Source organism: Telmatherina bonti, assembly GCF_933228915.1.
Source record: "Telmatherina bonti genome assembly, chromosome: 9".
Lineage (NCBI taxonomy): Eukaryota > Metazoa > Chordata > Actinopteri > Atheriniformes > Telmatherinidae > Telmatherina > Telmatherina bonti.
This window is the reverse complement of record NC_136627.1, coordinates 21,437,311-21,461,149: the sequence shown is the minus strand read 5'-3', so window position 1 is coordinate 21,461,149 and position 23,839 is coordinate 21,437,311. Positions and strand designations below refer to the sequence as shown.

The 23,839-nt window shown below is 36.5% G+C and overlaps 1 protein-coding gene across 1 annotated transcript; it reads left to right on the top strand.

Annotated features, from left to right (window-relative positions):
* Nucleotides 1-564: 564 nt before the first annotated feature.
* Nucleotides 565-20,356, top strand: gosr1 (golgi SNAP receptor complex member 1; the record flags this gene model as incomplete). Its single annotated transcript, XM_079245836.1, has 9 exons — nucleotides 565-598; nucleotides 1,431-1,542; nucleotides 3,135-3,222; nucleotides 3,518-3,625; nucleotides 3,924-4,015; nucleotides 8,126-8,200; nucleotides 16,640-16,669; nucleotides 19,363-19,445; nucleotides 19,669-20,356. The coding sequence occupies 9 exons, from the start codon at nucleotides 565-567 to the stop codon at nucleotides 19,791-19,793; spliced, it is 747 nt and encodes a 248-aa protein (XP_079101962.1). The 3' UTR covers nucleotides 19,794-20,356.
* Nucleotides 20,357-23,839: the final 3,483 nt, after the last annotated feature.

Here is a 23,839-nt window from a genome sequence, read left to right as displayed (position 1 = left end):
TTGTTTCAGTGTCAAATAGATTAGTAGTTCACTCAGCAGTACATTTTGTCCTTAGTACAAATCACAAAGCCCCACAGTAAGTGCGAGAAAGAGTTCAAGTGAAAAAAATTATATGGAACAACGTCTCTTTCACACTTTTTAAAAAATGAAAATAACATAGACAAAATGAAATTTATAGAAAAGATGAAAGAGCATGGTGCAAAAGATTTGAAGACTTGCACAAGTATAACTGGTCTTCAGGTAAAATTTGAACATTTGCAAACAATCACATGCAAAAAAACATTAGTTTTGAAATGCCAAAAATATTTTTTTACACACTGACCATAAGTTAAACAGTCATTGTAGTTGAAATGCAAAATAGCTCAGCCTGACAGCAAATTGGTTAAATATATAATTGTTAAGAATAAAAACTGTTTTATTATAACCAAAGGATCATTTTCAGAAATTCAGGCTTTGTCAAAGTCACAGTACCATGCCTTACAGTCCAAGCTGAGGGCAGAAAAACCGCGGGGCGAAACATTTCCTTTGGTCACGTGACGTTGGTGACGTCGCAGAACAACAAAGATGGCTGGCATGGGAAGCAGCAACTACTGGGAAGGTAAGGAGCTAACACTTCTTATTCAATTAACAATATGGCATATGTGGCCAAATTTAGCATTACATTAATAAAGTCAAGCCTTAAATTTTCAGTTTCACTACGCGTTCGGACGATTCCTCAATGATTTTAGCCTTTGCGTGTCACTACAAAATGAGTTAGCTTCCAACAACCGGGCTAACATGTCGACATGTATCTGAAGTTGATGTTCCTCCTTAAGCTTTTAATTCTGTGTTGCTACCATAAACGGCTTATTACCTTGCTGCTTCAAATTATGCCTACTGATAGGTTTATTAGATGTCAGCAAGCTGCAATATATTTATCATAATGACTTTACCTACTTTGTTCACGTAGTTTTCATATAAGTTAATCAGTTGTTCAATACTTGTGTCGTTATTGCCTTGAGTTCAACGTTAGTGACTTTAGTATTCATATTTAGCTCAATGTAAATCTTTTATGCAAATAGAAAAACAGCACAAACATGAAATGCTCTGCTACTATTACATATATAGTGATCTTATCTTTTTTTTTTTTTTTAAAGATAAAATTAATCAATATTGGAGTTCATGTTGAATTTATTTTGGCAGTGGTTAAACCTGTTTAAACCAAACATACTGCACAATTTAACAATCGTGTCTGAATCTTCATTAACGGCAATATTATTACCTTCTAAAAGGGGAAAAAAAAAAGAAATAGAAAAAAGCTGAACAATGATAAATGTAAAAAAATTAAGACAATTTCCATTCTTTAGAAGTGAAGTAAAGCCAGAAAAATTTCAAACCTATTCTTACAGTAAACATTCTGTTTTTGGCTGGGTTTTGTTCTTGTTTTACAGATCTGCGAAAGCAGGCGAGACAGTTGGAGAATGAACTTGACCTAAAATTGGTTTCCTTCAGTAAACTTTGCACCAGCTACAGCAGCTCCAGAGATGGACGTAGAGGAGAAACGTAAGATTATATCTTGTCACATGCAATGTAAACAACTGTCTTAGACTATGTGTTTAAATCAGAATTTCAGAGACTGAACGTTTACTTATGTGACCCTAATCATGTACAATTTTTCTGTTCCTGAAAATATTTTAGGTTGAAGTAGTTGCCCTTTGAGTCATTCCCATTAGAATTATAATGTCTAATTTTTTTACGGGATTAATAAGATTTCTTTTGTTTTTGTTTTTACCTATACCAAGGATTTTGTTTATTCCATTCTTATGCTGACTCTTGTCATGTCTTTGTTATAAACAGCTGTAGGTCATGTTGCTGCCCATATAATGCCATTGTTCTGCTTAGTTCTCCTACATGAAGATATGATCAAAACAAGGCTGTCATGTATCAGAATTGTGTCAAATCAGTTTTTGTTTATTTTTTAGTGTTAAAGTTACGTTTATGTCACAATTTAAATATCTGGTGGTCCCAGGCAAATGTAAACGACATAATATAGACGTTTGTTCTTACACCTCATGTTGTAAGACTGAATTAAAAAAAAACAAAATTAAACAGTTTGCTCAAACATACATCAAACTCGGTGTATGTAAAATATTTTATACATGTCAATCTGTTAAATTGCTTTGATTAAAAATCATGAAGAAATGAACGAATAGGTAGTTAGGCTACAGACTGTTCAGATGGTCAAAAGTAAGACAAATTTTTGCAGGAACAAAGGACATTTGTCATACAAATTCAATTAATGTAATCAGTGGTGTTGTTCTGTGCAATATAAATATGTGTTGCTTTGTCTTGATTTACCCTACAGCTTTTTCATTGTAACAAAGGGTCTCCTTGTATACTATCTTTAAAATTACCAGCAGGACACAGGGCCTGGGAAGTGCAAAGGTGCTGTAACTGAACAAGCAGAATATCAAAATAAAATCTGAAAAAGCTGCATTATCTATCTACAAAATTACATTTTAGTGAAGAAATATTAATTTGACTCTAACCTACAAACAGGGTGCAAGGATCAGATCATAATGATTGCACATTCATGCGCATTAAATATCTATCTTATTTGTCTGCATATTTCCTTACCCTTTTCCACATGTATTCTTTCTTGTGGTCCTCTTAATATTTATTAATTAAGCCCATTATTCCAAACAGTAACCTTCAGACTCAGCACCCATACAAAGGCACACAAGACCACAAATATCATAAAGAATGTAATTTATTGTCAAATGATGATTGTTCAGTGCTACATTCAGCACTGAATTATGCATCTGTTTTGATTTTAATGTTGAAGATAATTAATATAACAGTTGAACAGGGCAGTAGTGGTGACCCGAATTACTGTTTGGATCCAGGAATTTTTTTTCAACTACGGCCCTTGGCGGATGTTTGCGCTCTCCGAGTGCTTTTCTAGTTTTTAATTAAACATTTCTTTTATTTGGGACAAGTTATGCAGAGATTTGTAAGTTTTAATCTGTAATGTTACATTTGAAAACAGTATTTGATCTGGTGTGTATAATATTATTTTGGAAAAGGTCCATAAAAAATGTCGGCAGTGGCTTCAAGTTGACTCTATTTTTTCCTCTGCTGGTTTCGCCCTTAAGATCTGACACCACCCCACTACTAAACAACTCCACCCAGGACAGGATGTTTGACACTATGTCTGTGGAGATTGAACAGCTGCTAGCCAAAGTAAGTAAATCACTCAGTTGCTGGTCTTTGGAAAGTCATAGAGGGACAAAACAAAGATTAAGGAAATAAGACGACTATATTGATTACGTTCTGTGTTGACACTGAATGGCTCCAGATGGATTATTCTCTATTACGTATGAAGCAATTTGCCTAATTAGCCAGTGATATATAAATTTCACATCTCCAGATTGACATGTGACCATTCCTGGTAACTGTTTTTCTTATGCTGTACAATGTCCCTGTTTTCCTGCTAGTTTCATCTGTCCATTCCACTCATCTTCTGTGTCTTTTTCAGCTAACAACGGTGAATGATAAGATGGCAGAGTACACAAACACACCAGGCACAGCTTCTCTCAATGCTGCACTCATGCACACTCTCCAGAGACACAGAGACATTCTACAGGTTTGCAAAATACTCACTGTTTTGCTATTGAACTCTTCCTTACCACTTGGTCTCCGGCGATCCAGTTGTACACTTTATCATCCTCTGGTGGTAATGAAGAGGTTAATCTTGCTAATTTGGTATTAGTACATTCTGTATTTACCTCACTTTTGAAATTGTCTGCTGTTGAACTTTTACTAAATTTGACCAAATAACTGTTAATGAAACATTTAAAACCTAAGTGCTTCTATATTGTCCTCTTACTGTTAACTGTTTTCTTTCTTTGTTCTTTGTTCTTTTTTCTTTTTATATTGCCCAGGATTACACGCACGAATTCCACAAAACTAAAGGCAACTTTGTGGCCATCAGAGAAAGAGAAGACCTTCTGGGGTCTGTCAGGAAAGACATAGAGTAAGTGCCCATTCATTATTTGGTGCCAACATTTCAGCTGTTGGGATAAAAGTTGAATGTTTGTCTAAAGGATGGTGAGATCCCGCAGCATTTCATTGTCTCACATTCATGGAATTGCAAATGCTTCTGCATACAATATTTCTTTGTCCTCTGTTGCATTGCAAGTCTTTGATGCAAGCAGGTTTTGAGGAATAAAAATGCACCCATTCATCCATTTTCCTCTACCTATATGGATCTGGGTTGCAAGGAAAGCTGCCTAAGCAGGGAAGACCAGACTTACCTCTCTACAACCACTTCTGCTGGCTCATTTGGGGAGATCCTGAGGTGCTCCCAGGCCAGTCAAGAGATGTAGTCCCTCCAGCATATCTTGGTTCTTCCTAAGGGTCTCCTCCCAGTGGGTTGTGCCCAGAACACCTCAACAAGGAGGTGCCAGTTTACTAATTGATTTCATTTTCCTAGATTTGGAAGTCTGAATTTTCATCTTGGTCAGCTGTAAACTGCCTAATGTCCAAAATTGCTTGGTGCTCCTCTCTGGGAGTGACTCCAGAGTGGAATAGTGTCCAGTCCTTGTGGAGAAGGTTGGCTTCAGATCCCAAGATGTATGTCAAGGTGTGTCCAGCTATATCTAGTTGGAACCTTGCGCACTAGCTCAGGCTCCTTCCCTGCCAGAGAGGTGATGTGCCACGTCTCTAGAGCTAGCGTCTGCAGTTGAGGATTGGATTGCCAGGGTCCCAGCTTTCTGCCGGTGCCCAACTTACATTGTACTCAATCTCCATGTCCCTTCCCAACAAAGGCCTGGCCACCAGGTGTTCACCTCCATGCCACACCTCCTGAATAAAAAAAGGCTAAAAACGTTTCCCACAACTCAGCTGGTGACTCAGTTCATTGAAGGCATATATCAACCCTGACTTACAGCTGGAACACTCTTGACAAAATGTTCACTATTTAAACCTTTAAAGATTCATTGCCTCATTGACCTTGTATTGGAAAAGTGTGTTCTCTGTTCAGATTGGTTCCGTTGTGAGTGAGTGTGTTGAAATGAGTTGGAAGCCCCCAGACCATGAGTCATGTGTTGTTTCTTTTTTTTCTTTTTTCTTTGTAATTGATCCTTAGGACGCAGCGTTAAGCTAACGAAAAGCACTGCAGGCTTCCTATTGATCCCACTCCATCTATCTAGATTGCAGATGTCTGTGGAAGCCTCATAGTAGGCCTGTCGCAAGAAGTCAATCGAAGGAAAAAATGCACACAATAAGTTTGCTGGATGCAATAATTTTGATTTCTTTCTTCTTTCTCTTGAGTGCCACATTTGTTTTAAGACCATATTTACTAAACACAGCAATACCATCTTCCTTCTGCACTTTAAACACAATCAACTGCAGTTTTCCCAGCTGGGAAACAAAAGACCTCAACAAACAGGCTATCTCCATCTTCCCTACAGTCCACAATCACTGTGGTGTTTAACCGGCAGATTAAAAAAAAAAAAAAACAGGACAGTGCAACATGGTGTGCACTCAGACAGCTTGGTTAGTAAAGCAATGCTGCCCTTTAATATTGCTAAAAAAGGCAACATTTTGAAAAATGTTGCAAACATTTCACAGCCAGTATGAATTGGCTGGATGAACATGTTACAAACGGCATTTCCACAACTTTACAATGAAATGAAAAATGTAATACTGAAGACGATCAAAGACATTCAATTTTACCATTCCACCTTTGGTCAAGTCCTATCATGTCCCTTTATATGAGCTTGACAGACTTTGCCAAAAAGCCTAGAAGTCCTGATCTGTTTTGGCTGACTTGGGACTGGATAAGCATAAACTAGTCAGCACATCAAGCTAAATGTTCTTTAGAAATTAAAGTATGTTGATCTCTGAAAGGGCGTACTTGCATTATTATGACGTTATTGTTATTTTAGTTGAAAAAGGTCTTAAAATGACAACAATACTTGCTTCATGCAATATTAATGTCTATTGCAATAATTTCTGACACAATAATCGCATGGCAAAATTTGTTACTGTTACAGGCCTACCTCATAGAAACATACTTTTTTTTTTAACCCTTGATCACTTATTGCTACATTAAAACATTTTTCCAACATCAAGTCTATTGCAGACTAAGGTACTCGGATCTCATTGAGAATTTACTGGAAAAAAATTTAGTCAGTGTAATTAGACTTTTACACATTGTCTTTGTTGCAAATAGATTATTGTTTTTTTCTGATTTGTAGACTATTTGTAAATTTGCTGGTACTTAGATCCTCAAAAGATACACAGCTTACACTCTTCGGCAGTGTTATGGTGCGTTAGGGAAATTGGCCCCCAACTGTAATATTATTCTTAAAATTTAGTGTTTACATTGTTTTTTTTCTTTCAATTGGAAAGGAATAGCTTTTAAAAAGTAACTTGCTTTTAATTTCCTACATAGATCTCTACTGTTAAGAAATGGAAAAGTAATAAAATGAGCTTGTGAGATGGGAGAGAATGATGACTTGTGCCATGTTTTATATATTTTTACACAGTATTATCTTAAGTGGTATAAAATGAAGCGGTTTGAAAATACATCCAATAATTTTTTGCCCATGTCACATGAAACAGACTGTATTTGGCAATGATGGAAGTGCTTATGGGTAAAAGATTAACAATATTTATTAGTATATGTAACAAATGAAAAAGTGTTTTAGAAGAATAATTATACAGAATAAATAGATTAACTTTTAGGTTTTTGATCAGCATTCCTGATGCAGCTTTTGGTCTGTTTGTCAGGCAGAGGGCAGTAGAGATTTTAACAGATTAAATCTGTTGAGCTTGAAGGTTGATTGTCCTGCTGAAATATAAAAATCTATACCAATTAAAAGGAAGAATGCACATTCATATTTATTGAAATACCTATATGACATGTTATCTAAATCTTTATCAATATTTTGCAGGGAGCTTGCATACCCTGTCAGCAAAACATTTTCACACATTCACACACACAGGCACACACTTCTGCTGTGCAGCTGTGTCATTCATAATAACAGCAGGGGCAGAGCTGAGCTCAGACGTAACTCCCTCCGCTCCAGCTTTGATTCTAAATGTCAGCAACAAAACTGACAGCTAGCCTGTGATTTACATCGGTGCCCTTTTAAAAAGCCTTGCTAGAGTGATGAAGCAAGGCTGTCAGTAAGGCAGCTGTAGCTCTACAAATGCATCAGCCTTGCTGCTGGGGATCCAGGCATCCACTGTTATTTGTACTATGTGTACACTACATGCTATATATGGTTTTAATTCAGTGGCAGTGAATGGTGCATTTGGGATGAAGAAGGTGCAATATTGCTAGTCTGTTCCCTGTTAGCTAGATGGGGTTGGATGTTGGTGGTATATATTTGCGTACACCCCCTTTTGCTTTCTTTATCTCCTTCACATCTAGCAGTAAGGTGGGGCTGTGTGAAATGACCAGAAACCCAGCAGAGTGCATGCCGATGGCTCAAGTTGCTTCAGGCGGGAGAATGGGTGTGATGTGTTTTTTCAGTTCGCTGCCAAACAGCCTATCCGTTAACTTTGAACAGTTTGGTCCCATAAAGCTTACTACTTACTATTATTATTATTTTTAATATGATTTACTGATTACATCAATTTTTGGTTTTATTGGAAACTGTAAAAAAGAATTTCTTTAAAACAGAATCACAGAGTTACTTTTTGATCCTAGGGTATTCTTTGGTCAATTGCTTAACACAGTGTTACTGACAGTTCTACAATTAGTCAAAAGCAGTCTGCACAGCTATTTGTTAGCTGAGAACATGAATTTTTCCCTGGTAGAATTGTGCAAACAGCATGTCACTGCAGCAGAAAAACTTTGTGATGGTAGAAGTTATAAAAGTTGCCCTCCACAACTCTTCCCTGTCTGTTTGACTCTTATTCTTACTCACTCAAAAAGTTTAAGATGATTAACATCAACATATTGACAATTTTACGGGCAACTTGAAATTGCCATCTTAAAACTGTTTAAACTGTTTTCATTTTTTCTCTTGACTTTTAAAAATAGCTTAAAGGTTAAATATTACATACATTCACATTCGGATTAATTTGTTCATTTAAACAAAGTGTCATATTTTTATACATTTCTTTTCAGGACATACAAGAGTGGCTCTGGGGTCAACAACAGAAGAACGGAGTTGTTTCTGAAGGAGCATGAGCACCTGAGAAAGTAAGTTCACAAGACCTTTCTTTGCTACAGTTGCCAAAGTTTTGTATAATTTCAAAATCCAAGGTTTTAGTTATTTAACAGAGTTCTTAAGAATATTTAGTATGTTCTTGTTTGTGGAACCGCAAAAGTTGTAATTACAGAAAAACAGCCATGTTGTTTGACTAGGCCGTTCAGCAATTATACTTTCTATCCCAGTCATTGTTTTGCACTTATCCTTTTACGCTTGTAATTTCAAAGTTTGAAAAGTCAAATCTTGGTGTCCAGTAACCTCTTCTCCTTCCTACTGTCATCTGATGCAACTACAAAACAGCATGTTGGTGCTTTGTGAAATATCTGTGTGTACCTGTGTGTGAGAGGTGTGACATGCATCCTGCGTGGAAAGCAAAATTGAATGTCAGCAGGGTGCTCAAACAAAATGCAGAAAAACCTGAGAAGAATCTTTAGACAATGGCCAGGCTCGATGATCTCATCATATTATTTGTAATATAAAAAACAAAATAGTTTGATGCAGTTTCTGTCTGGCTTTATGTCAGTTTCCCATTATAGGTTCTCAAAGGAAGTGGCTCACCGTTTACTATAAAAGACCTACATTTATTGATAAACTTTATCAACTGGTGTGATAAGAGGTAAACATTTATCTCTATTCCACCACAAAACTTAGATGAGTTTGGAGCAGAGGAAGTGAGCTAGTTGTTGGTGGGTTGTGTAAACGAGACAGGATTTATGGCAACGTGGCTAGCTCAGCAGGTATTTGACAGAGAACAGATTTACAAAGATGCTTACATTTACTTCTTTTCAAAGACTTCCCATGTAACTGAACAGCAGCATGTTGCTCGATAACTGTGGAAGTTTAACATTTAAAATTCTGAAAAGAGTTACTTGAATGGTCAATTTTGCAGGTAACCTTCAAAGAAACGGAAATGACCGTATAGTGTAAATGCATAATGGAACATTACAACACTTAACTGATATCAAAGTCAGCTTAAAAAATCCAGACAGTTGGAGAAATACAAGGCAATAAATTGGTGCACAGTAATTTTATGGTAGTATGAGTCAGAATGTTTTGAGGATTTGCAACAACTAAAGAAGTGAAGTGAAGATAACTGGCTTTTTTCTTTTTCTCATAAGGAAGGGAAGTCCTAAACATTCCTTTCTACATCAGGCTTTAGTGTGAAAAAAAACAAAAAAACCTGATTTGAATTTAGAAGAAAAATGTCTATTTTAACAACAAGGTTTTCATAACAATAAATTCTTTGATGATTGTTATATCATCAACAATGAAAAAAATATTATTTTAAAGTATTAACAATGTTAGGAACTTTGTGACATGTATGCAGGATTTGAAATGGCAAGCAATAAATCTAAAAGTTTATACTTGATCAGGCAGACACATCTAGGCTGGAAATATGACATTACCGTATTTTCACGACCATAAAGCGCAGCGTACTAAAAGGCGCAGTCTCAGTTATGTGCGCCCTTTCTGTATTTAACACATACATAAGGCGCACCTGACCATAGGGCGCGGGTTTTATATACCGGTACAATCCACGCCCACACTTCCCCCTTTAACATTCTCAATGCACGCAAGCATACAAGTATGCCTTTTTAAAAATAGAGCGGGAGCAAAACCGAGTTTGGTTGTGCTTTATTTAAGTATTGATTACAAAGTACTAACATTTTTTAATCATCAATCAATCATCTGCGCGGGCATGGTAAAACACACAGATAAAACAAGCACACAAGTGTGTGTATTTAAAAATAGACCGGGACCAAAACTGAGTTTGGTACTCACATTTTTTTACTGGTAATCATCATCAGTCAAACCCATCAAAGTCCTCATCCTCTGTTTCTGAATTGAACAGCTGCGCTAAATCTCCAGCAAACATGCGAGGTTCACTTTCTTCACTGTCAGAGTCACTTACCGTGCCGTGCGGCTCCTCTGAAATCATGCCGGCTTTTGCGAAAGCGCGGACAACAGTGCCAGCAGACACGTTAGCCCAAGCGTCTGTCCTCCAACTCGGGCCACCTTGCCTTATGTCCACGGAAACTCAGCTGCGTCTTCTTTACCTGTCGGAGCTCGTTTTCCATCTTCCTCCACTTGCGAACCATCGATTCATTTATCTTAAATTCTCTCTCGGCTGCTCGATTTCTACGTTGCTTGGCGTAGTTGATGGCCTTCAGTTTAAACTGTGCTTCATAAGCGTGTCTTTTTGCCATTTTCAGGATTGTTAGAAAAAGGTGTTCTGCATAACGCACATACCTGTTCTTTTATATGCGATCAACGCCCACGCTCCACCCTTTAACGTTCTCATGGTGTTCTCTATACGTCCGATTACAACAACAACAACAACACGCACACAAAGGGCGCACTGCACTATAGGGCGTGCTGCACATTTTGAAGAAAATCTAAGACTTTTATGTGCCTTATGGTCGTGAAAATACGGTAGCTTTTGCAGCGACTTGGCAGCGGTCTGTTGGTGGTGCATCACCTGTGACATTATAGAAAAATGACCTTCCAGTTGCTTAAGCCCCACCAAGTTAATTTTGCAAAGCATCCTCTAGATTTCATCTTTCTGATACAAATTTTTTTCATTGATGATACTTTTTTTTATATTTAAATTCTGGTTTCAGTTTCTGGTTCAGGCTGTAGTGCATTGACCAAAATATTAAATAGGAGAGAACTAGGTGATTTTATTGGTTCATGTCATGATAAAACAATCTATTGTGTATATAGCAGCTCATGTGAAGGTATGGGAGATTCTAATTCTTTTAATTCTATTTTACCCCCATAACTAATCTGAAATGCTGATAAAGACAAAAAGACATCGGCATGTAAATAGTATAATTACATATTGTAATGCTGCCTTGCATTGCTGCAAAACTATACTGTCATGCTGACCAGCCTTGACTCACTGCAGTCCCTGCCATTCCCAGCACTTAAGATCTTGTGTTAATTCACATCCTCATCAGGATATTGATAATAAAATTATCTTATGAAACCACAACCCATGTTTTAGGGATTCCCCTGACCGCTGGGACAGGGAGGAGAGGAAAAAGGAGACTGAAGAGGAGGATCAAGTTACGTTTGATTGATTATTTTATGGCCATAAAATGGTGAAGAGGGCTTGAATAGAAATGGGAGTGGATGTATTTGTTGGCAAAGCAATTGTCTTTCAACGCTATAAAGGCAGAGCTCAGATGTTTGTTGAATGTAAGAGAGTTGGTTTTAAAAGCTTTGGTGTCACTGGCTTAGTGAAATGTTGATCTCTTTCATTTCTGAGATATTTTTCTACATATTTATACAATATTTAAGCTACAGTAGCTGTGGTATTGTCATTTGGCACCTTAGCTTGTTCGAAAGAATTTTATATAAAAAAATGGTCCAAGTGTCTTATCCCTTGTGGACATTAAAACATCCCACTCCATTACTGGAGTTTGGATAGATACTGTTTTCATGAAAGATCAGTATCAAAGATCAGTATCAAACCATAGACATAGACGTGACATAGACTCTTCTCTTATACTTCATCTGCAAATTGCTGTAGTAGGGGGAGTGCTTGCAAGTCTCATTGATTTTTTTTTTTTTTCTTTTTTTACCAAACCTAAAGGGACAAAGACAGATGGTTGCACTCTCAGTTGGTCCTCCTCTTCAGTATTTGCTGTTAGTTTTCAGACTGTATAGTTACAGATCAGACTGAGCTACACAGTGTATCTCTGAAAGCTGTTGATGCAAAGCTGTTACTAACACTGAACACTTGATAAAGTGTTTTTAAATAATCTAAAATGCATTTAGTTATTAGAACTGGAGAGTGTTCTTGTTCTCCCTCCGTGTCTTACAGAATAATTTTTCATGTATTTTTCTATCCTGCTGTAGTTGGTCTTCATGAATAAACTAGAGTAAGGGAGGGAGGGGCTGGTCCATTAAAAGTTCATGTTGGAAGAACTCTAATAGCAGTGGCTGCTTTGATGAGGACATTCATTTTTTGTTTTTCTGACAATGCTGTCAGCATGAAATAAGGCAACTTGTACATCCCACTGATCAATAATTGCCTGAATTTGATGTTGTGTAGTCACGTTATGGGTTTGTATGATATTCAGCACAAATACTTAAATCATTCAGCAAGTTGGAATGATTGTGAACAGAAATGATAAGATTTATTTAACCACAATTGTCATAACCCACTTGTTTATGGGCTAGAATTTTGAATTTTTCAGTATTTTATGGGGAATGTTCATCCAGATGCCTGTAGTCTGACTTGTGTCTCCACAGAAAATGTAGTCTTCGCTGAGATAAAAGCTGTCACTTCAGTAAATGTTACCAATAGCTAGATCTCGCATATCAAATGTCATCGGTTTAGGGGTTAGTAAGGACTGAATGCCTCTAAACTGACTGCGTTACCATGTAACTTTTAGCCATTAGGGGCTCTAAACCTGCATCTTCCCACAGGCCAAACAATACTGTCGCAAAGTAAAAAGCCTCTACTATAAATTATAGTTTTGAGTATATAATGAAACAGTAACTTTAGCAAAGACAGGCAAAGAGCTTACTTACCAGTCTAATCATGCTGAGATAAACAGAGAGTGGATTTCGCATCTGCACTGTTCTTTCATCTTTCATCTTTGCACGTCATTCAGTCAGTTAGAAGAGGAGGAAAAAGTAGCACAAAGCAGAGCTTTCTGTGAGTATAGATGAGGAGCTTCATATCAAAGTGCTCTAGGTCATGTCTGTCTGTATGAACCCATACAGACAGACATACCGACCCCCTGCCTATCTTTATTTCTTTTTTCTTTGTCTTCTCCTTATTGAGCATCTTGATTGTGGTCCTACTGACCCGTTTCCCAGCTTGATAAGATTGACCTGCCAGTTTTCAGATATGCTTGTTTAATCAGTGGAGAGGATTTCTAGGGGTGCTAGGGGTGCATGGCTAAGTGCTGCCTGACTCTGGCAGAGTTTAGTTTACGGTCAGTTCTGAATGTACAGAGCTTCACCCATCAACTATATAAAATGTGTATGGACCACTTTGGGTCATTTACTTTAAGTGCTTTACGCATAGCAAGACATTTGATATAGACAGAAGCATCTTAACATTTTGATTGCCTGAATGGAGCTGGATGCAAAATTAAAAAACATTTTCTTTGTGCCTTGCTTTGAAACCAATAAGCCAAATTTTTAAGTATCTGAATTTCTTCTGTACATTGGGTAATGCTGGTTTCAGTTCTTTAGCACACTCCCACCATAGACTTTTATGTTGTTGTTGCCTACTATGAACATTTCAGTGCAGAAACCGTTGACTAACTGGGTTTACATTTTGAACTGACTCTTGGCTTTGATTTGCAACCACATCCCATTTGCACTAATGCATTTTGTTCTCTGCAGCTGTTGCCAAGATTTCCAAGATTGTTTCTCAGGCAAAATAATTTACCGAGCTGATTCTTTTGTTTGTGTCATTCCTAAATGCAAACCTTTACTCTCAAACTTTACTATTGAAAAGTTGCTCTGGTGTGTTTTTTTTTTATGGATTAACTCTTAAATCCTTAAAACGTCTGACATTATTAAAACAGCTATTGCAAGATTTAGTTTTTGTTTATCTCTAAAAGAAAATATTATTAATTACAATGTTCTCATGTACATGTTTCACTGTATGAAGCAAGAACCCTCTGAGTTTTAATACTGCAGTATGATTTCGTTTGTGCTTGAGTACCATTTGGCATACGCCTTAAAAATTACACAGAAGAAGACAGTAGACACATAAACAATTTGGAAGTAGTTAGCTAAAGTAGCAGCTTCATTTTTATCAACTAGGTGTTGGTAATACGTACACAGTGCACCTATTAAATGACAGTACAGTATATTTGTCCAATCAGGTTTTACTGCACAATCTGCCAGTGTCACCATCTTTTTCCTGATTTGAAATCCCCAGTCGGTCAGCTGGTTTTACAGGTTATTATATAGATCGTAATCTGTGAAACAGATGTAAATGCAGTTACATGTTGATTGAGTATGAGTGTGTGTTCGTGGGATGAAGCATTTTTGCAGTATTCTGTAATCTTGTATGATATCTATTATACAGAAACGGTAAGAAACGTGTTGTGCAGGGCTTTTAAAGGAAATTCTCAGGACACTTTAAGATTATTAAGTGGTTAAAAAAAAAACATATGATATTTCTTTCTTGTATCTTGGTACTAGCGTAGGCAGTGATGGCATTGCTGTCTTTTTTTTTTTTTAAACCATGTTGGTATAGCACAAATAAGATCTGAGCGCAGCAGTAAGCAGTCTGTTGATTCAATCTTCATTTCCTTTAGAATGGGAGGAAAGCAAAGTAGCATGTGGTCAGTGTTCGTTCATTTATCACAGAGGAAAGCTATTAGCTTGGAGCTAATGAGCGATTTAATGACTGCAGCAAAACACAACTGGTGAGGAGAAACTAAAGCAATTCACTTAAAGCTGAGTTCACAAAATACTCAACATGAATCTGCACAACGGAAAATTCCCCACCCTGTAATGCTGTAAACTAATGATGTGAGATAGTAAGGCATAAACCTTTTGTCCCATTTCATCCTTGCGGATAAAACTGCATGAGGCATGGGTGTTCCTAACCCTGTGATTTATGAGGAAAATACTGTTAATAGACAGCTGTCTGTCTGCAGTGATTCGTTTTGTTCCATCACCGTATACATGGCTGTTTAATTACAACGCCCATCCATGTGCAACCATATGTTTATTTTTTACCTTCAAGGTTTTGTTCTTTCTCTGCACTTCAGTAATTTATGTGATATATTCTCTGTTTGCTCATCAGTCAACAAACTATTAGTTAAGCAAAGAAATGGTCATATTGCACATTAACGCTGCAAAGCAACGTGTTGCCTCTGTCTGCTGCGATGATCCAAGAACAGAAAGCTGCCTGCCCACATTTTTGTCATGCAGTTAATGAACCATACACACTCATGCTTGCAGTGGCAACGATATACAAAAAGTCTAAAATTACTGTTGTAATGTATTAGAATTCTCTCTTGATTAAGGCGTGTTACATCTTCTCTGTTCTCTGCAAGACTTCCTGTGGATGACCATGAGCTGGGCAATTCACTGTGAACCCACATGAACTTGTTTTGGCTTGAGACATGTACTTGCAGAATATTTCTCCCTATAGATGCCTGTACACTAAAACATAGTTTTCTTCCATGTGGACACCTGTCACTAGTTATTGTTAGATTTGTGGTGCAGGTTGCTCTTTACAAAAATGTATTGCATTCACTTGGGGGAAAAAAAGCTCTGTTTTTCTGAATTAACAAGATAAGTTATACAACCCCCCCCCACGTTAAATTACTATATGTATATTTCATATGCAGCAGCTCATACCAGTGGAGCAAACCATGTATAACTAACTGATCTTGAAACATGGCGTGCACATCCAGAATATCAGATGGGGTTTTACGTCCGAACAAGCGCAAAGTCTGCAGGTGTCTTCGCAAAGTGGACAAACTAATAATGATCCCATCAACATAACTTAGAGTATTTAGGTATTTTGCAATGTTTCAATCCCAAAACAAAGCAAAAGTAAATTAAACTCAACAAACATGTTAATAATCAAGCCTATTAATAATGCCAACGGGCTTAGAAAATACAACAGCATTAGTTCATACAAAAATTAACTTAAATAAAACTGTTGTTAATTCAGAAAAACAAAGTTGTTTTTTTTTCTTCCTTTTTTTCAAGTGAATGCAATTTGCTTTCGTAGCTCTTAAACTGGACTAGATGCAGATTTTTGTTGGAACTGGCCTGCCAGGCATTTCTTCTCAAAAAATCTTGCCATGGATCAATATGCAAATGCAGACTCTAAAGGTACTTGTGATTACAAAGAAAATACTGCCAGACATTATTGCTATGCTGTGAAAGGTTATTGATTATTTCCATTGTTGCATTATTAGTTTCAGGAATGGCTGTACTGTCGTGGATTTACCATGCAAATAGATTTAAAAAGGTTTTAGCATAAGCCTGAAAAAAGTAATAAAAAATTATATAAACATGGTCAGGTTTGAGATCAGAGTTTGATTTGTCAAAGATGGCGCTCCCCGCTCTTCCTGTAAATTCTTGTTAAAGATGTCACTAATGATGTTGGAATGATTCAAGTTGCTTAGTGATGCTTTGTCACGTGTGGTGGTTATTCACCATGTGGGAACAGATCAGACTGATTATGAGAGACTAAAATGAGCCTCATTATATTTAAGTGAAACCAGTTGTTTGTGTAGCAACAGATCACAGAATTCTTAGCTGGGAAGCTTCTTATTGATCACAGCCCATTTAAAACTATGAGGTCACTGATTGCTCCAACCTTATGGTACAGTCTGTGTGATTTATTTTAATTAACTTTTTTTTTTTGTCAATAGCTAACCTTGGTCTTCCTCTTTCTCTTCTCTTTATCCTTCTGTCCTGCTCTGTAGCTCGGACAGACTGATGGATGACACAATAAGGTAAGTCCTGTTTTTAGTAATCACTGAAAATGGATGTGAAAAAAAACCCCCACAAAAACAAAACAAACTTTGAGATTGTTATGATCAATTTTATGGAAAATGAATAAATAAAATAATAATAACAATGATATTAATAAATGATAAATAAATAATGAAAACATTTTTATTTGTAATGTACATATATTAAGTTTGATGGTGATAACAAAAAATACAAATGCAAAACCTAACTAGAAACGAGGAAAGCACTCAGAGCACAAACCTCCGGGAAGCACAATGTTAAAGAATCCTTGATCCAAATATTGATCCTTATCACCGCCAAAATTAAATCCGTTCTTCCTTTTCACATTTCCAACAATTCCCAAAAATTGAATGAAAATCCGTGAATAACTTTGTGAGTTATGTTGAACACAAACAAACAGATAAATGCTGGTAAAAACATAACTTCCTTGGCTGAGATCATTTTCAATATCTTATTTATCTAAAATTATTCCACAATCAGAAATGATTTGCTGTTCACTTTGACAGGTCTTTTTTCTGCTGTACAGGCATTTCAGAAAATTCAGTCTTCCATCAGTGATCAGATTTCTTTTTCACAACTATTTTACATTTAAGTCCTCATTAATAATTATAGCAGACCTCCACCTGTTAATTTAAAAAAAAAAAAAAAAAAAAAAAAAAAAAATATATATATATATATATATTCCTGACTTTTCATCAACCCTTTGATGCTTTTGTTTGCTTTGTTTACTCATCATTCAACTGGGACAGTTTTATGCACACCAAAATCTTGGAGGAGTGCCAATTGCTCGTCACACAATATTGTGTGTGCATAAAATAAAGAAGACTGTTACTAACCAACCTTAAATAACTACTGACCACTTCATTGATTTATTACTATCATTCAACTCTCTCTACTCCTTTCGTTCATTTCTCAGCGTCAAAAATTACGATGTCCAGGATTAACCTCCTGCATTTATTTCCGGTTGTTTCATCATGTAAGAAATGGTTCCTCTGGGAGTCACTTAAACATCAGCCGGATTGATGATTGCTTTACTGAAATGCTGTGAGATATCCTCTGATTTTTCTCCTTCGCCTCCATCTGTACTTCCTTTCACTGTTTTTATTTTTCTACCATTATTTAGCTGGAAGGAATTCAGGGAAATAAAATATACAGCAATAAAGTTTACTTTTCTTTAAATGAACTAAATTAAAAACTATGATTCATTAAAAACAAATGCTAGGAGTGTTCGTGCTGAAGGTTTCTTACGTCATTTATTGATGTCATGTGCAATCTTAGTGTCATATTTTGGAGCATTTTCCTTTTCAGTTTGTGTCGGTCTTTGTAAAAAAGAAAAAAAAAAAAGGTGTCATAGTGTGGTTTGTAGACATTGAAGCACTCTACCTTACATAACAGAACATATTTTATTTAGATTTGCCCGACAGGTTACATGATGTTTAAGTCTTCTGACTGATCACATAATCTCCTTACCTTCTACTTCTGATTCTCATGAGCTGGTAAAGGCAAAGGCAAGTTGAGGCTGCTAGAGTCAGCAAACTGTTTCCTCCTGACTGAGGAGAACATGATCCCCAAAACGCAGCTCCAGGCCAAGACTGCAGATTGTCTCCTCAGCAACCTCCAACCACAGGAGATGCTCACCTCACCCATCCATGCATACACACATCTAACGCCCCACACACTCAAAATTACTGCATGTTATGGTTTTTCATTTGTAGTCTAAGAATCTGCATTCAAGTTGCCTTATGTACAACACACACATTACACACCAGCATTGCTGCTCATCAAGTTTAGCAACCACAAAACATGAAAGAATGCAGTCAGCTCAAACTGTTCTTGATGTTTTTTCACTGCTCTTATGACTAATTAAAAATTCTTCTGTACCAGTTATTGTCTTGAAACATTTATACAGTTCATACCTAAATCAACATACAGAATTATTTTAAGATTGTCCATCTTAAGTTTTGTTTTTTTTAATAAAAAAAATGTACCACCTTATTTATAGTCATCTGAAGTAATTGTCAAGTACGGCATTGTTGTGAGGAGGAATGTTGAAGCTGATTTTCCACAACCCATAAACTGGAAAAGCTTAAAGATGTAACAGATGTCAAACAAAATGAATGCATTACATGAATTTTTTCCTCCCAGCTGTCCAGCTGCCTTTGCTTGCTCTGAAAGTTGTAAGTTTGAGAGCAAGAGAGGCCCAATTTCACAACAGTTCTGCATCTTCCTTAAACAAACCCAAGTGTGTCTCACTCACAGTATTATAGTGGTTATAATATTTTCATAGAAAGAGATATGACTATTAGCAGTATTAGTTTTATATCTAATAAAAATATTAACTGAGATCATTTTTAAAAAATCCATTTTCTAGTTTGATTTTAAACTCTTATTATGTATTTTTACAATGTTGTAGAACCTGCATTAAATTGTATTGTGTTCCCACTCCAAAAAGTTTGAAGAATCATTCAAGCTTAAAGAAAAAAAATGATTGCTAGGCACTGAATGAATATTTTTTTCTATGTCTTCTTGGAACTTTGAAGACTTCTATGACTCAATCCTTCAAAGTAAAAAGAACATTTCCTATAATTGAATTTCCACTCACAAGTTTGCTAATGCTGCTCATGAGAGCCACCACTTGCAATATTGTCACTTATCTTTGTGTGTATTTCTGCAGCATTGCCATGGCAACCAAGGAGAACATGACCTCTCAAAGGGGCATGCTGAAATCCATACAGAGCAGGGTCAACACGCTGGCCAGTATCCTTTATGCTTCACATGTACATGGTTGTGTGTGGGAATCCAAATGGAAAATCAATGACAGTAAATTTTAAAGGCAGGAAGTAATTGTTCTGAAAACACTGATGCTTGTTTAGAAAGCAATGCTCACAAATTTCTTCTTTCTTTTTTATTATATTTGGAATCAGATTCTATGATGTTTATATTTATTTATTTATTGGTCATCCTTAACCAATTTTCTTAGATCGTTTTCCAGCTATTAACAATCTCATCCAGCGAATCAACCTGCGGAAGAGAAGAGACTCTCTCATCCTCGGCACAGTGATCGGCATCTGCACCATTCTCCTCCTCCTCTATGCTTTTCATTGAAAAGCTGACTGGATAAGTATTTTAAAGAGGCAGGATTAATATGCTCTTTGTAGCGTGGGAACCCCCTCCCTCAGAGGCTGAGCTCAGTGATTGGAGGACCCCTGGAGGTTCCAGAGGAGGGCATTCAGTTGATCCAGTTCTGGGACAGAATAAAAATAGTTTCATCATGTTCTAATGAGCCTGCATGTAACGGTGGGACGGACAGATGGAGAGCTGAAGGTTGGGTGTTCTCCTGCCAACTATGGAATGGTGACCAAACCAACATATAAGACCATATTTTTAATAGAAAACATAGTTATATTAAAGTTACTTGGAAAGACACACTGAGCCGTTGAAAGTATGTATGTATGACTGTAAAGTTTATTTTTTCCCCCACAGATGGAATTTCTTTTTGTTTTTCTTAACTGATTGGCCCTTTCTAATTGTTGGAGTGGGGTTGATTGTTCATTGTGAGCTGTAAAATGTGAATTAATAAATTATTGATATAAGTATGTAAAAAAAAAAAAAAAAGTGTGACACTTCTAAAATTTCATTTGAAGCATTTTATTTTTACAATAAAATTTGAATATCTCAATTTCTGAGAGTTTAACAAATAGGATTCTAAAATAGGTGTACTAAATCTGTTTTTACAATTTTTTTCTTCACTTTTCCAGGAATAGGTATTAGTGACAACAGTTTGAGTAGATTTCCTAGATTTCCTCTCTTTAACCACATAATCCCAAGCCAGTTAGAAAAATGAAATCCTTTCAGCAAGGTCTCAGTCTGCTTGGAGATCTCCACCTGGTTATGATGTCCCACCAGATGAACAAATCATCTTAACTGCTCTCGTGATTGTTAAATCCAATTCTTCACTTTTTGACTCCCAAAAGGATTTTTTTTATCTGAATTTTGGCATCAGGAACGGACATCTGGGATGTGAAAGATACTAAAGATATTTATAAGGAATTTTATGCCTCAATTACAGTTGACATGGTTTTCAGCAGCTCCACTTCAGCACTTCACATCACTTTACTTTTGGGGGTAAATGACTGAATCACTTTGTTGAAAACTTTGACATATGGTGGTTCTAATTCTTGAATAATCATTAAAAATTAAATGTTCTGTCGTTGCATGACTAAGTACGTTCATATGTCTCTTAAGGACTGAATGTTTGAGACTACAATGTAAAGACGAGACGTGACATCAGCCTTTGCTTCAAGAGGTGCAGTTTTGAGTATTTACAAGTTTATTAATTTGGTCACTTTAGAGACAGAAAGATCATGACTGAAGTATGTGTCTCAGAGGCTCATTACTGAAAGTATGTTCAGAAGGGGCCAACATGGCTCATAACATCATGACTTCTGGGATGAACTGGGACAGGGTTTTTTTTCTTTTTTTTTTTTGAGAATCTGCTGAAGTTATTTTTGAAGCCAGGACCTATAGGTGTTATAAATGCAATTGGGTACTCCCACATCAATTTCCCTTTAGATAACAAGTTACCCTCTATCTTTACTTTTGTTTAAAATCCAGTCAAATCCAAAATAAGAAGTTAGTTCAGTTTGACTATCATGTAGCAGCTGATGAGACCTGAGCTGCCTTTGGAGCCTTCAGATTTATCAGTCACAAACTGATTTACAGCTATGACGGAGTTCTCAAAATAATTTGATAAAAACTTCTTGGCGGATTCCTCTTATATGACAATATCATCGGCAACAAGCCATTCCTTTGTGTGCGCCATTCAACTTCCCCAGAAGAAATCTTAAAGCATAACAAAGCTGAATGATTTCCTTTTGACAAGGTAAGTTCTTTACACTTCATAGCATTGTGTAACCAGCAGAAGTTTTTGTTTTTTATTTGAATGGGACAGTGCATAAGGCTAAGTTGTAAAAATTCCAGATTTTAAAAAAAAGAAAAAAAAAAAAAAAAAGAAGCTATTTCTGTAGTTCCTTGACAGAAAACAAGCCATTTGATCCGTTCAGATTGCAGTGCAAAGTATGTCTAAAGGGGAGAACTAATGTGTTTAACTCAGAGGGGAATGTAGATGGGGTTTTACTTGTTCGATTACAGTGTTTGTGCAAGAACTGAAGTTTTAAAGCAAGGAGATTGTGAGAAACATCAATGAGTTTTTTTCCCACTGCTATGGGGTGTTGGCAGACTGGAATTTCAAATAAAGTAGCCCTACTTCAATAGACTACAAGGGATATATTTAGTCTCTTGTCCTTGGTTTTGTATATTTCTTTGCGTGATTTCTTCCATGCAAGAAAAGACCCATTTTTCATGCTGATTTAGCCATTTTAAAAGGTGTGTCTCCTTTTAAAAACCATCAGAAAACAGCATATCATTGTTCCCAGATTATTGTATTGCTTGTTGGAAGAACTGGTGTATAAATAAGGGTGAGACGCTGTTTACAGTTTCAGGATACTGCTGAGATGTGACTCCTGAATGTGTCAGCCACTCTAACTGACCATCATCCATACAGAACTAAGTGCTACATCCTGGTATTCAGACATTTTTCACTTCCCATATTTAAATAAGGCAGCTTGAGTATAAGATATGTGTTATTCTGGTTGTAAAGTCTAGTTTTTAAACCCCTTTTTTCCCCACAAGATACAAAAAATTATCCATCCCTGATCTGCCTACATAATGCCTCATAATTCATTCATTCATTTATTTTCTGAACCGCTTAATCCAATTCAGGGTCATGGGGAAGCTAATAATTTTTTGGAAATATTTACCAATAAGTTGAAAATTTGTGTATTAAAGCTGATCATTGTTAGGCTTTGTGTTCACATAATATCACATTGTATCTAAAACCCTGCCATGACTTTATGCGTGAGAGTGTGGATTGTTCAGGATGGCATGCAGTCCCTCCTGTCTGCATGGGTGAAGTAAGTTGGCTTCAGAACTGGATGACCTGGCATGAATTCTTCATCACCCCTACCCCCATGCAGGCTACACTCTGGTGCCAATGCCATGATAAATGGTGTTTGTGTTCCCTCCAGCTGAATAATGGTGTATCATAAGCTACTGCATGTACAAGGCTCAGACATAAAAACAAAACACGGCTATGCCATACAACACAATCCACTATAATAGCGTAGACAGCATTCATTTTACAAAATTGAATCAATCTTCTACTTAGTCTTAAAAAAAAACCCTGAATAATACGCATATATTTGCTACAAAATGCAGTGTTTTATTTTATTAAAATATCACAAGTGTTGTTCTAATTCTTTCCATCCCTAAATGTATGAGAGGAAGGTGGAAAAATGTTGAGGATTCCCTTTTTACATATCTGATTATAGCTTGTTATTGTCTTCTTTGCTGTCATTAAGACCACAATAACACTAACAAACCTTGATTTCTGTAAGAAAGAGTGAATAAAGAGAGACTGCCTCTGCAAAATGGATATGTAAGGACAATGAAACAAACTAAGATTCTGCATTTGGCTTCTGTTCCACACACACACACGCATTTTAGATCTGCTATGATTAACATCTACAATGCAAGGGGGGATGTATTAGCACAGTCAGGCACTCTTTGTTTTTATCCATTCCTTTAGGTCAACACACATCACCTCAAAAGCTGGAAGTTATGATCCAAAGACGAAACTCTGACCATGCATGGTAACATTTATTCCTGACATGCAAATTGTACACCAGACAGATGAGAACTGCCACATACAATGTACTGGGAAAGAAACATTACATACAAATGAGAGGAAGCTTTAAACTGTTACTGTAGTGTTTTGGCTTGATCACTGACTTGAGACCACCAGTTCCAAAGAGCAAATTTTGAATATAAGTAAAACTAAATCACAAGCTTTAGGTTATTAAAGGGGAATTTTTGGATTTTGCTACTTGTGTCTTTTAAAGTGATCACTTTGTTCAACTATAAACTGAAATGAAACTCTTTTTGCACAGCTAGACTGTGTTGATAACTGGCAGGCTGTAGTTGTATGGCCTTATAGTAATGATGTTTGGTTTAGCATCACATTAGCTGCATAGTATAGCTGGTGCTTCAGATGTGTGAGCCCTTCAACTGCATTTAGAACTCAACAAATGGCA